The sequence below is a fragment of the Patagioenas fasciata genome, chromosome 7 (genome assembly GCF_037038585.1).
Source record: "Patagioenas fasciata isolate bPatFas1 chromosome 7, bPatFas1.hap1, whole genome shotgun sequence".
Taxonomy (NCBI): domain Eukaryota; kingdom Metazoa; phylum Chordata; class Aves; order Columbiformes; family Columbidae; genus Patagioenas; species Patagioenas fasciata.
The window spans coordinates 4,671,960-4,685,000 of NC_092526.1; the positions used below are offsets into that span (position 1 = coordinate 4,671,960).

The 13,041-nt window shown below is 40.2% G+C and overlaps 1 protein-coding gene across 33 annotated transcripts in view; it reads left to right on the forward strand.

The window, feature by feature from the left end:
* GTDC1 (glycosyltransferase like domain containing 1) overlaps positions 1-13,041 on the forward strand; it is a 200,961-nt gene that overhangs the window by 157,202 nt on the left and 30,718 nt on the right. For 30 of the 33 annotated variants that reach the window (XR_011739926.1, XR_011739927.1, XM_071810699.1 and 27 more), the window contains one exon: positions 12,848-12,957. The exons of the other annotated variants lie outside the window; for them this stretch is intronic. Coding sequence is in view for 28 of the 30 variants with exons in the window: in XM_071810699.1 (XP_071666800.1) it covers positions 12,848-12,957 (110 nt within the window). In the remaining 2 variants the exon portion in view is untranslated. The remainder of the gene's footprint in view (positions 1-12,847; positions 12,958-13,041) is intronic. 33 annotated transcript variants of the gene reach the window in all.

Sequence of the window (13,041 nt, forward strand, 5' to 3'; positions counted from 1 at the left end):
GAGGACAGAGGTTGTGTGTGGTCAAAGGAAAGTGAATCTCCCATTTCAGGGGAATCACAGCTGGCAGGGTCTGGGAAGGCAGTGGAGAGTTTGGCTCTAGATCTGTGCCGAATGGGGACTGAGTTCCTGCAGGGAAACTTCATCTTTGAAAAGCAAGTGATTGGGGCAGATATAATCCCAAAAGGTGAATGTGGTGGATAGATAAGACAGACCGAAAGCAAAGACTTAAAATGCAAGTGTTTATACAGCCTTGACTAAAAGGTACCAGATATGATAAAAAGGTGTAAAATAACAATTTCAAAGTGGAAACTTTTTAGCTGTGTCTAAGGAAAACTGTCTAATACTCCCAAAGAAAACTCTGTTCACCAGGGATGCGATACAGATGACACGTGGTGAACGAACCAGTGCCATGAAAGTAGAAGCTGACACCCTCAGTTCTTCAATACCTCAAGCCAAAAATAGTGTAACTTCACTTCCATGCAAGCTGAGGTTAAGTTGGAGAGCAGGTATTAGGGGTTTTTTATAAGTAGCAAATAAGAAAGTTAACTAAATACTCTGAGAAGTTCAGATTTAAATGTTACCTGGCAGGGCAGTTTGGAAGTGTCTCTTCTTTGCTTGTTCATTCAGTGAAGTCTAACCTTGAAGTTTCTTCCCATGGCTGGGGATTTGGGGTACTGAACCCTTCCAGTGGAAGATGCACTCACTGTTCCTTAATCACTGTTTTTATGAGCTTGTAGAAACGTTCAGCATGTAGTCAGGACCTCTCAGGTGTGAATGTTCTCCTTCATTTTTTCCATCTTTCCTAAAGCCCATTTTCTCAAAGGGCTCTGAGAAGTTGATAGTCCAGAGGAGAAAACATCTCTAATTTTGATAATTGCAAAAAAGATGCTTTATATTACCTCTTCGTTCTTCAACTTAAAAACCTGATATAATTTTGGGTAGTTTAAGATGTTTGTAGCGTGGGCAGAACCTCTAGTAAGTGTTCCAAGAGCAATAATTTGCTTTATGACCTTCTCTTCAGTTCCCTTCCTACGTGGTCTCTGATTGAGATGTGGGCAGCTAGAGATTCAGAAGAACTGTTCTGTAGTTACAAACTAAACGTAAACCTGTTAGTTTTGAAAATTATAAGGCAGACACTTCATCCTGTAATAAAATGGCAGGAATTAAGCGAGGGCTGTGACATTCACCTGTGAGACCCTAAATAAAGAGTACTAAGATCTCCCTTCCCAAACCTTGTGGAACACAAAGATGTTTGTACTACCTGCACTTGTATGCACTTTGCTACTCTATATATTCTTGAATTAGTCTCGAACAGGAATATTTGGGTCTGATCTTAGAGAAACAGAGGCAGAAGGTGAGTTACCAGCTTTAGCTCACCAAATCACACGTATTTCTGTTGCCCCAGCTTCCTCTTGCTTTCCCCATACAAGAACCAAGTAACTGCCTCCGCGGGACAGGGAGGAGTGATGGCATCTATGTTTCTGTCAAGTACATTGATTTTCATCAGCGGGTAATTCTGATGAGCTGAAAATGGGGTGTTTTTTAGCTTTCCAAAGGGTTGCGTGTCTGCCAATCCTGTGGAAAGATTCACAGAAGGTTAGTGAAGGTGTTTGGGTTTGAGTGGTGTTATTTCTCCTCCGGTTTCAATGTTCTGGGCTCCTGTTGAACAGTTGAAGCAGTTTGCTCGGTTGGCATCAGCAACGCGCTAAAGGAGAGGGGAAATCTCTCAGAAATACAAAGAACTAGAACGTTTTGTGATCTGTTCTCGCTCACATGTATACTTCAAATTGCATTCCCTCAGTGGAGGGAAATCGTTTCAGTCACCCTGGTCGCAGCAGAAAGCCGTCCTCGTTTTGGACGCCTTTTTTCATTAATGTAGATACGTTTCCGAGATGAGAAACGATGTTTCTTCTAATTATGGTTACATGTAGTTAATTTCCTTTTTTAAAAAGCTCGTTGTGAAAGGCAGTTTGCTTTAAGAAGGGGAGGAAAAGAAGAAGGGAAAAGTGATACAGCTGATGCTCCTGTTGCCTTAGCAACAGATTTATTTATTAGGGTCTGAAATGACATGAGTTAATATACCACATACCTGCTGATCGGCAAACTCTCCTATTTCAGCTCCAGTTGACAATTAAGTCCTGGACAGCTACAGCCAGGGGTTAATGTTACTCATTAGGAGAACTAGGTCATTACTGGGAAATCAAGGCACTTAAGGCAGCATGGATAAAATACAAAATTCAACATCTCAAGGAGTGAGGGGTTTTATGTTAATTAACCTTATTTTCCTTTCATTAAAAAAAATCTTTCATATATGCATATGACAGTGGATCAATTAATTGAAAAGGAGAAAAAAGAGTAAGCTGTAGTTTACTTTCCTCTCTTAGTTGTCTTCATTTCCTTTGGAAGGGTTTCATTATTTTATGGAAAATTCTTATGTCTATATGATGAGTAAAAAGGGTATTAAAATTAAGAAGGGAATCATCATGGAAATCAGCTTTACCACAAGGGAATGAGCAAATAAAAGCCTTGGAAATGAAAATAAATAAGCTTTGCTAATACCTCACCTAAGGAGCAGAATATAAGCCCATCAGAGCTTGGAGATATTTAGAGGTACTTCTTTGCTTCTTTATTAAGCAGTTACATAGTTATTTGACCTTCAGAAACTGAAACTTTAAGGAACTAAATCCAAGTTGTTGGTAAATATTCTATTTCCAGAAAGGCGATCGGTGGCGTAGCGGACAGTAACCCCTCCACTTAGTAATTGGCTTCTAATTTCCAGGAAAATTAAATATATTCTCTGGAAGTTTTATTAAGGTATCTGAGTGGGAGTTTTAACTTGATAAGTCATAAGTGATTTAATAAAGCTCTCCTGGAAGCCTTTATTTACTAACTTTTAGCAGACTTCATTTTGATACTGGAGAACTTAATAGGCTGTAAAAGAATTGTATGAAAATAAAACATTGTTGTCTTTTTTACCCACTGCTCCCCCAAATACACTGAGTTCTTTCACTTCTACTAAACACTCTTCTTTGTTTTCTATATTTAAGCTTCATGCCCAATTCTGCTTCTTGTTGCATTTAGAGCAATTTGGTGTAAACCCTTTTCCACTTCTGTAAAGTCAAGGTTGAAGCAGCATCTTCCGTGGGTTACAAGTAACGAACCATTGGTGTCGAGCTGTCAGAGCACTGTTACCTATCACAAAAGCAAAATTCAAGCCCCGTGAGCTATTTTCTGCTCCAGGGAATGGTTTTGCACTCTGATGTACCTGTACCTTAAATACCATAAAGATTCTGCTTAAAATACCACATGCGGAAGCCTTCCTTCTTCACTGCCTCTGTGCCGCTGGGATGCTCATAGGGCAGCTGCTTTGGTGCCTTCCTCTCAAGCCTGTCGTGATAAATGTTTCAGCCACAGCTGAAAAACTGACGTTGAGTTAATGTAAGGTTGCAACTGCATCGCTTGGACATTTTAAGATTAATTAAGTTTGGAACAGAAGTATCAGTTTGCCCTATAAGCTCTGGTAAGCTTGGCTCTTCCTTTTACCATGATGGGAAACTCATTTTATGGTGTTTTTCTTCTCTGGTGCAGCTACAAAACCCAAGTCTGAGCAGAAACGCATGTGAACTGGTGGGTCTAAAGCCCTGAGGGAAGGGGGCTCACACTTCTCCACCTGTTGCCATCCAGACAGTCCTTTTCTTCTCCATGCACCCAAGCTTTGTCTTGGCCTTTCCAACCTCTTCCTTTTCTCTCATAGATTAGAATCGTAGAATCATGGTTGGTTGGAAGAGACCCTTAAGATCATCAAGTCCAACCATAACCTAAATCTGTGTCCCTAAGAACCTCGTCTAAACGCCTTTTAAACTCCTTCAGGGATGGTGACTCCACCACTGCCCTGGGCAGCCTGTTCAATGCAATTGGATATTGTTCCCAGTATCCAATCTGAACCTCCCCTGGTACAATTGGAGACCATTTCCTCTTGTCCTATTGCTTGTTACTTGGGACAAGAGACCAACACCTTCCATGCTCCAAGCTCCTTTCAGGTGGTTGTAGAGAGTGAGAAGGTCTCCCTTTCTCCTCCTATATAGTCTCCTTGTGCAGCAAATTTGATTTTTCTCCACTTGTTTAACCTTTTTCCATCTCCATCATTTCAGTCACCCTCCCTGTCTGTGCAAGGGACCTTCTACAACACATTGGTCCCTGTTTTCTCCAAAGCTCCATTGTCCAACCTGACTGTGTTATCCTCATGGTCTCTTACACTGGTGTCCTTATTCAGCTTATTGCATTTTTTTTCCCATATGAACTGACCTCGTGTCACATATTTTCCCCTTCTTCTCTGCTTCTTCTTTCAGTTCACTGTTTCTTTGCCATGCTGTTCTTGAATAACTACTCAGATTGATAAGATCTTATTTGTCCCTTTTGCTTTATCCTCATCTGCATCTGAGAGTTTCAGTCAAACTGGAAAAGCCTCTTCAACCCATCTCCTATAATGCTTTATTTTCTTAACCAATCTTCCATTTTCTTGCTGTTCCTTATTTTCAATGCATATAAAACAGCTCTTTATTCTGCAAATTTTATTTTGAATTCAGTGGAGGAATCATTGGAAGTGAAGACAGGGATTGTGGTTTTATTTCAGATGTCACATCCTGCCTGGGTTTGAGCAACCTGACCTGCAGGCCTAGGACTGTCTTGCCCAAGACATATGGACCGTTCAGTGACCAGGCACAAAAAGAAGTTTTCCAAAGGCTTGTCTATGTTTTCTGGAAGATTTTCAACACAAGAAGTGTCTCTTTGACTCAAAATTAAACACATCCAAATATTCAGTTCTTACCCTAAACCGAAAAGCGGTCCAAATACCTAACACAGAGGCTTATTAGAAATGTAATATTTGCAAGATGGTTTAAATTTTGTTCTTTGGATGTTCTGGAGATCTTTTGGCAGAGTTTTTCTAGAAGGTGATACTCCGAAATAGCTTCAGTCTTGGGAAATGTCATAAAGAAGAAGTTTTCTAATAAGAAGTCCCAGGCAAACTTAGCAGAAGGTGCCACCAGCCCCCTTAGTAGTTCACAGTAGCCCTGACCAAAGTATGTGAATATTTTCCAGGAGAGAAAAATCAATTATTTCCTAAGCAAATTATTTAGTATTCTTCCTAATTTTCACCAATAATAAGGGGTTATGTTTCTTCCTTCAAAGCTTTTTAATTAGATTCCTCTTACTGCTCAGCAAGTTTCACTCTTTTTCCCCCTTCCCCTTCTTGTCCTCTCCGCTTTCCTTTTCTCCATGTTTTCACCCTTTTTCCTCTTCCCTTCGTCCTCTAATCTCAGCTTTTTCTCAGGTGTGTTTGTGCAAAAACTGCCTCAACGAAATGAGTTGATTTCTTGTTCCAAAAGCGATGAGAGTCGTAGTTACTTTAATCTTGGCGAATAATGAGTTTCAAGCCTTGGTCTTGGTGCCAAGAAAGTTCCTGCTTGGGAGCTGCATCCTTGGAGATGACAGCTTCACAGATGCAAAAAGGATGAGTTATAGTATTGTTCCTGAGCTAATTCCCATCGGGGTATTAGTCAGTAAGGACCAGGACTTATTTTTTGACCCAGGCACTGAATCCGGTGGAGCATTAAATAATTATAGTTTGGTGATCTGAGTCCACCATGGAAATCAGAGGGGCCACAAGATTTTGTATGGTGGGAGGGCCATTCCCAGGCAAATGTTTGGTGATGTAGTTTATATGTAGTAACTTACATTCAAATCTTCTGTTCTTTCAAGTAACTACCTGAGTGGATTTTTTTTTTCCCACGTCCATAGTCATTTATTATTACCATGACATGACTTTTTTATAGCATGTTGAATTACAATAGGATATATTGTGTACGGTTATCAAGGCTGTCAGGATGACTCAGGTTATTTTATCTTGCCTCACAACAACAGGAAACCATTTGTTATGTTACCTTTGGAACAGAAAAGGAAGTTAAGTTTAATATGTTGTTTTACAGAAGCTATTTGGGGGTGGTTCGTAGCTGTTACTGGGTTGTGTTGCAAATTCGAGTAAAATGGTTATTTTCTCTGAATCCTATACTTGTGAAAAGCTACGTTCTCTAAGCTGGAATAAAATAAATGAAAAGGCATCCGAATAAAAGCGCATTGATTTTTACAGCGAGGTAACTGAGACCAAACACCGGTCTTTGTCTTGGAAGGTTAATCTCTCTTTAGGAAACAAGCAGGAGGCTCAATGACTGATGCTGATCCTGAGGTTTCTTTGGTTGGAGAACGCGCAATATTTTATTTTGAGGTTTTTTCCTTTGCGAATCGTGAGGGGAGAAGAAGAAGAATCTAAACAATAAACTCCCAAGGTTCTCTTCTTTTTTATGAATCTCTTCTAGATAACACAAGATAGGAGAAAATGCTTTTCCAGCGTAAAGCACAACGCCACCCATTTTTCTCAGGCCAGCAACTTGAAAAAAATCGGGAGGTAAAATACCAACTCCTCACTGTAAATACGTCATGGCCTATAATAGAAAATAAAACACTGTATTTGCCAGGACTGTTTGGCTGCTTTTTGCTTCTCTAGTGCCATTTTTTAATTCCTTGGCTTGCCAAGGTGTTTTGCAAGCGCAGGCGAAGGATCAGGACCATTTCTGTTTGTAGGAACTCCAAATGGCTCGCTCAGATCTATTCTGGAGGGTCCTTTATTTCAGCGACTCTTACGCAGAAATGTTTTCTTCTACTTGACTCCATTTTCTGTTATCTGAGGGGGTATTGGATATTGTGGTAACTTTTAATGCTGATGATGCCAGACAATGTTTAGAGGCACAGTTACAGCAAAGACATTTTGTAAGCGTATCAGCCGAAGAAGAAAACTCATGGGACTTAACTACATGTTTACAGTCTACCCCTACCTCATATTGGAAATGTAAAAAGATGGAAAAATACTGTGATAAATTGAATAAATGGAAAGCAATTAACTTTTCCTTCATGTTCGCGTTTTCATAGTTATTTCTTTTCCCCTTGTTTCTTTTCTGGTAGCTCTTTCCCCACAGTTACCGTGAGCATTGTTACCAGAAATTTGGTATTAGAATTCTAATCTTTTGCCCGCCTTTTCCCCCCCCCCCAATCTTAACATAGAAAACGCATATTAAAGTCATTTGATTTAGGAAAACCTTCTGTCCTTCGTGAAAATAATGACTACAATGTGTTTCATTTGGGATGTTGAATAGGCTTGTAACATGAGTCTCTTACTTTAAGAAGAATATTATCCTCCCGTCTCTGATCCTCAGTACATTTCTGTAAATGAAAGCTCCTGTAAGACCCTCTCTTAGAGATGGGGAAACCTGGGAAATCAGTGTCAGGAAAAGACCAGAACGCTGAAAATCTCTGTTTTGAAGGCCAGGCTTATATTTTGTGACCAACCGCTACTTTCTAGCACTATTAGGTTATAATAAACCTATATTCAAATCTTGCAGAGCTCAAGCTTTAATGTAAAATATCAGAGTGTAGTACAGTAAACGCAGTGAAAAAATGATGGATGCTTTTCTTTAGGTTAGGTTTAAGGTGAAATGGAACCTTTATGATTTCAGCAGAGCGTGCATGCAAAAAAATGCACCGTTTATTGATATACCACTGTTCTTCTCTTGAAAATGCCCTGGACGGATACAGGGTCAACAGGAGGCTGGTGTCACATGAGTCACCCTTATCAGCCTGGGGCATCCTTCATCGCCCTTCCCAGGCCTGGACCGTATCAGCCAAAACAGTCGAGAACCTCAAGTTCCTGCTGTTATCACGAAGAACGTTACTGGGATAAAGGCACCTTCAGCCCTGGCTCCGGGGGTGATAGGGGAGCAGCTCAGCAGCAGGGACTGCCCACGCTTTCCTTCACCTTCATTCTTCCAAAAACGGAAACTTTTACGGGGTATTTTGCAGATTTTCTACCTTTTCTTCTGTTCCCCATCCTCACTCCTGTCACCGCTGCGTGCCTTTGCTCTGTTCTCTTCCTCTTCGGTTCTCCTTTAATTATCACACAGTTTTATTTTTGCTTCCTAATTTATATCTTTACTGTTTCTTTCTGACCTTTTCTCTACCACTGATACCAGTCTCAAATGCTTTCTGCAGCTTCTCTCTGTCTCTAAGTAGTTTTCTGTATTCTTTCATTTTCCTGGGTCTATACCTTTTCCTTTTCTATTTACTGTATATTTATCTTTTCTCCCTTTGGGTTTGGATATGCCACCATTTTTCAGTTTTCAACTTAAATACTTGTATTTTCTTGTTCCTCTTCTTGTGATTCCCTTCCCCTTTACGTTGTTTTGCCCGTCTCATCTGCCAAACTTGCTCCTCAATATTTCACCTTCCTGAGACTAAAGAACCGCTGTCATCCACTTCAAGGTCTTAGAAACTTCATCTCCTTCACTGTTAATTATCGACTCTATGCTTGTGGACTTCCCCAGTCCCCTTCCTCCCCCTCATTCCTTCCCTGTGCTTTGTCCCCTGTCCCCTTTTTCTCCTCCCTGGTTGCAGAACCATTTTCTAGCGATAATTGCAGATAGGTGGAAATCTGTGGTTTATCTTTTGATATATATTCTAAACTATATATATATATATTTTAAAAATGCTACTTATGAAGATTTTGCACCTGTTTCAGCATTGTCACTTCACACCACTCCCAATGCTATGATGAATCGGGGAGGCAGAAGGAGACGCAACCGGTTTGAATCGCTTGGTTTTCAGGCACTGTAAAAAATGAACTATGACTGTTTGCCCTGACAATTTGGGATTCTCCACCGCTGCAAATCTCCCATGCTAAATGTCCTAAGAAGATTAAGATCGACCCTTTTAATATTGCTTTTAGCTGAGCTTGTTTGTAACCCTTTCAGAATGTGTAGCACCTTGAGAGATGGCTGGACGAGGCTGTTATCATAAGAATTACATACCCTTTACATGTTATTTTCTCGAATATTAAGACTTAGCATTTTCATGTTACTGATTAACTTGCATAAACTCTGAGTTTAATTCTTTGTTTAAAGAGACTGCATTTATTTTGCCCCTTTGAGCAAGTCCTGTCTCTTCTCCCCAACTCTGGTGCTTTCGCATTGCGTAGCTATATGTGTCTTCTCCAAACCCTAAACAACTGCGATTATCGCTATGTAGGATAAGTTTAATTAAAAAATTAAGTCACAGAAAGCCGTCTGGATTTCTTAATGAATTTCGCTCAAATCCAAGAGATCGATATGCACTGAATAATGTAAAGGGCCAAATTCTGCCTTTTTATTTCTTTTAATTCGTTTTCCATCACTGATAAGGGACTTGGGGATCCTGCAGCCACAGGGAATAACTCCGGTTTAGCTGGTTTCTGTGCACTCTCCTTCCAGTTCCAGTTCCAGCAGTGGGTGAGTCTGGAGGCTGAATTTACTGAACCCCTGAATAGCAGAAGGCTGTTTTGAACCCTGTTGTCATTGATTGTATAGAGGAGCATCATCGTAGCGCTATGAAGTTGCTTTTGAAAATCACTTTTTAGGCTGAAAAGAGGGATGTCAAGTCATCAATTAATCCTGACAGCGTCCTTCTGTGGTGAAAAAATAAGTCACACCCATTTTATAAACAGGGAATCTAAGGCAGATAGAATGGAAGATAGAATGGTGGTGCTGCTGCTACCACCAGGCTCCCAATCCCCATTTCAGGGCCAGTCTAGGAAGTTTTATTTCACATTACAAAGGGTGAAAAAGTGAGCATTCAGTTCATGGATCTTCAATATCTCCAACAGCACAGTGCTCTCAAATCCAAGCATAGACGTGGTGCCTGTGTCTGGTTTGTGGAGTTGGGTCATTCTGATATTTTCACGTTTTTACAGGGAAATTTAGATCATTTTCATAACCAATTCTTATTTTCCCTTTACCAGCTGCGTATCAAATCAAGTAGAAATACAAAAGTGTTTGAAATACCTACACTAAACAACAAAGCCAGACCCTAGAATCAGCTTGTTTTCTCCCCAACTCAATCACTTAAAAGTTTACATTCTAATATCAGGCTTTTCTAGAGTTTTGCAGTTCTTAGGAAAATGGAGTATATATAATTAATACCGTTTAATAAAGCTCAAAAATGCAACAGATGCAGCCAAAAGTGCACGTCATTTTGAGCAGATCTTTACAGAACAGACATTCCATATTGTGTTCATCTTTTTCCACGATCACTGCTATGACAATCTGGTGTGTTTAGCAGTTGTTGCTGAGTAAGGCAGACTGGATTGTATATGATTTTCTCCATGTCAGCCAAGAAGCAGAGCTCTCCTCTTTTTGATGCAGTTAAAGAGGTGGTCTACTATTTATTGCTTTCTACTGGGGGCAGCTATACCTTTACTAACTTGGAGGAGTAATAATATATTGCAAACTGTAGGTGTGTGTACCAGAAGCAGGTCGGAATGGAAAATGAAATGGTTATGCGGAAAAGTCATAGGAACTGATAAATTGGATAAGGCGACCTCACAAATAGAAAAAAAACCAACAAGATTCACACAATGTTTCATTAAAATCTGTGAGCGTCATGTCAAAGCAAAGTATTTTAAAAGGGGCTGTGGAAGGAGAATCACCTACAGCAGAAAAACCCTCAGAGAGGCTCCAGCGCGGAGGAAACGCTTCCCCTTTCAACATTCCTTCTGGGTGCCAAATTTTCCTTCTGTTCTTCCCCACCTATTAAACAAAGCTGCAACTTCCAATTCCTATCAGTTTTCCTAAATATGTGCAGCTTATGTGGCTTCGACGAGCTGTAAGGCTCCGCATTCTCCTGCCAGCTCCTTGACAATGTGGCTCCAACAGCATCCTCCACTTTTGGCTGCCTCCGGGACCCCTGGTCTCTTCTGGAAAGGGAGAGGGAAAGCAGATCCTTTGCTGGAAGGGCTTTTTTTTGTGTGACTGCAAAGCTGATAGTGGGGCTGTGAAGAGCTTGGAAGGATCCCTGTGAGCATCGTGGCTCTGTCTGTCGAGGCTGCCTCCTCGTTTTACGGGGATGTTCGGGTCCATCTCGGGGGGAGATGCGTGTAGCTCAGCATCAGAGCTCCTGGGGATCACTTAGAAAGCACCCACAAAAGCCAGCCTGGGGGAAACTGAGGCAAACAGGAACCATTGTGCTGAATTATATTGTATTGAACTACATTATACCGAATTCCCTGCTCGTTGCGGTGGGGTTGGACTAGACAACCTTTGAATGTCCCTTCCAACCCGAACTATTCTATGATTCTACACCGATTCCCAGCACCAAAGCTGTTGTGTTTTCCTTGCAAACTTGCACGTTTTCAATACAGATGTTGCAGCCAAGTCTGAATTTTCCATTGTAATCCCGTTTTGGCTCTTTGAGCTGGGAATTTGGAGGGAACTATAATACCGGCAATGCGTTCCCACGCATAATTTACCTACTAGAAACAGGTGAGGATGCAAACAAACTAAAAGGGAGTTCTAGGATCTTTGCAACTGGAAGAAATTCTCTCCCCGAGCCGGTGTTCGTATCCACTTTGGTTACTGGAACCACCAGGAAAACTCCTGGTTCACAGATGTGAAACAAATTATGAAGCCTATGCAGTTGCATTCCTCCTTATTACAGAGAACACAACAAATGTGGGAGAAGGAGGACTTCTTAAAGTCATTATTGTCCGCATTTATTTCAAGAAAACGCCACTAATTCTGAAAACTCCACAGTTCCTGAAGATTTCTCAGCCTAGGAGAGACACGTTCATTGTAAGATTAATTTGTTTGAATTCCCTAAACCAAAAATATTGACTGAATGAGAAATTAACACATGTAGAGCTGCAGATGTCATTTGGCTTCAGATTTCCTCAATGATATAATTATTAATATTTCAAATAGCAGTGTGACAAACCTAGGGCTTCACTCTACGAAATGAGTCGGTGAAGAAAGACGCCAGGACAGCTGAGCTATAGATTTTCCCTTTAATACAGGAAGGAGAGCAGTGGAATTTTCTAAATAATAAATAAAAATATTTTAAAGACATATGGTGCACATGTGAAGTACAATAATTCAGAGCAGAGTAATTAAATGCAAGATGTAATATTCACCTTGGAGTGGGGGAATTATTTCATTTTTACTATAAGAATTTGGGAACTTTAGATCATCTGTGGTGCCATTCGACCCTTTCACTCTCTCCTAGTGAAGTAGATAGATTAGTAAATCGCCTTTTTATTTTCTTTTTAGATAACCAAGCTTGTGTTTCAAGGCATTGAGTGTCATACCCGTACAAACCTTTAATATTCTCTTCAGCTGAGATGATAAATAAGTACAGGTTTCTCACTTTCTGTTTTAACTTCCAGTTACCTCCTTAAAAGTCTAAGGGTAGAAAATGGCTTGTGATAGTTTATTCCGTCCTTCTTTACCTAAAGCACTGAATGGATCAGAATCTTTACATTAGTGCAGCGTGGATTCATACAATTCCAGCTTGGGAAATATTAGATTTTAAGCAAAAGTTTGTGATTAACCTATTCCTCCTGAAAAAGGAGATAAAGTGTAATGGAGATTGTATGTGTATTTTTTGACAGAAGTTGTTTTTCTTAGTTTGCCCCTTTTTCTAATGTGAGGTGAGATATTACTCAGCCCTTCTCGCTTTCAGAGTGGGTGATTTGAAGAGCAAAGGCATCATTTGAAGACGGGGAAGAGAGAGAAGGATCTACTGAAACTGAGTTTCGATCCCGAGCGCCGAGTCGAGGAAAAAGTTCAACCATGTGGCATAAGCAAAGGGGGAAATTACACTGAAAACGTTTGGTCCCCGAAATCACAATTTAAGAGAAATGCTGTTCTGATTTTTTTAAACAAATCTACGAGTGAACATAAGTGATGCTGAGATGAGTTCTTTTTGTTTCAAGGGAACATGATAAAGATCCTGAGACTTTCTTTAAAGTCCTGCTGAAATTGAAAGAGAAAGATCTTCCTTTTCACGTGTCCGTGCTTGGAGAGGCTTTCACTGAGATTCCAGGTACCTTTCTTTTCTTTCTTAATGTAAAGTTATAAAAAAATAAGTATTTCCAGAGGTTTTTACATTATTATAATTATTTTACAT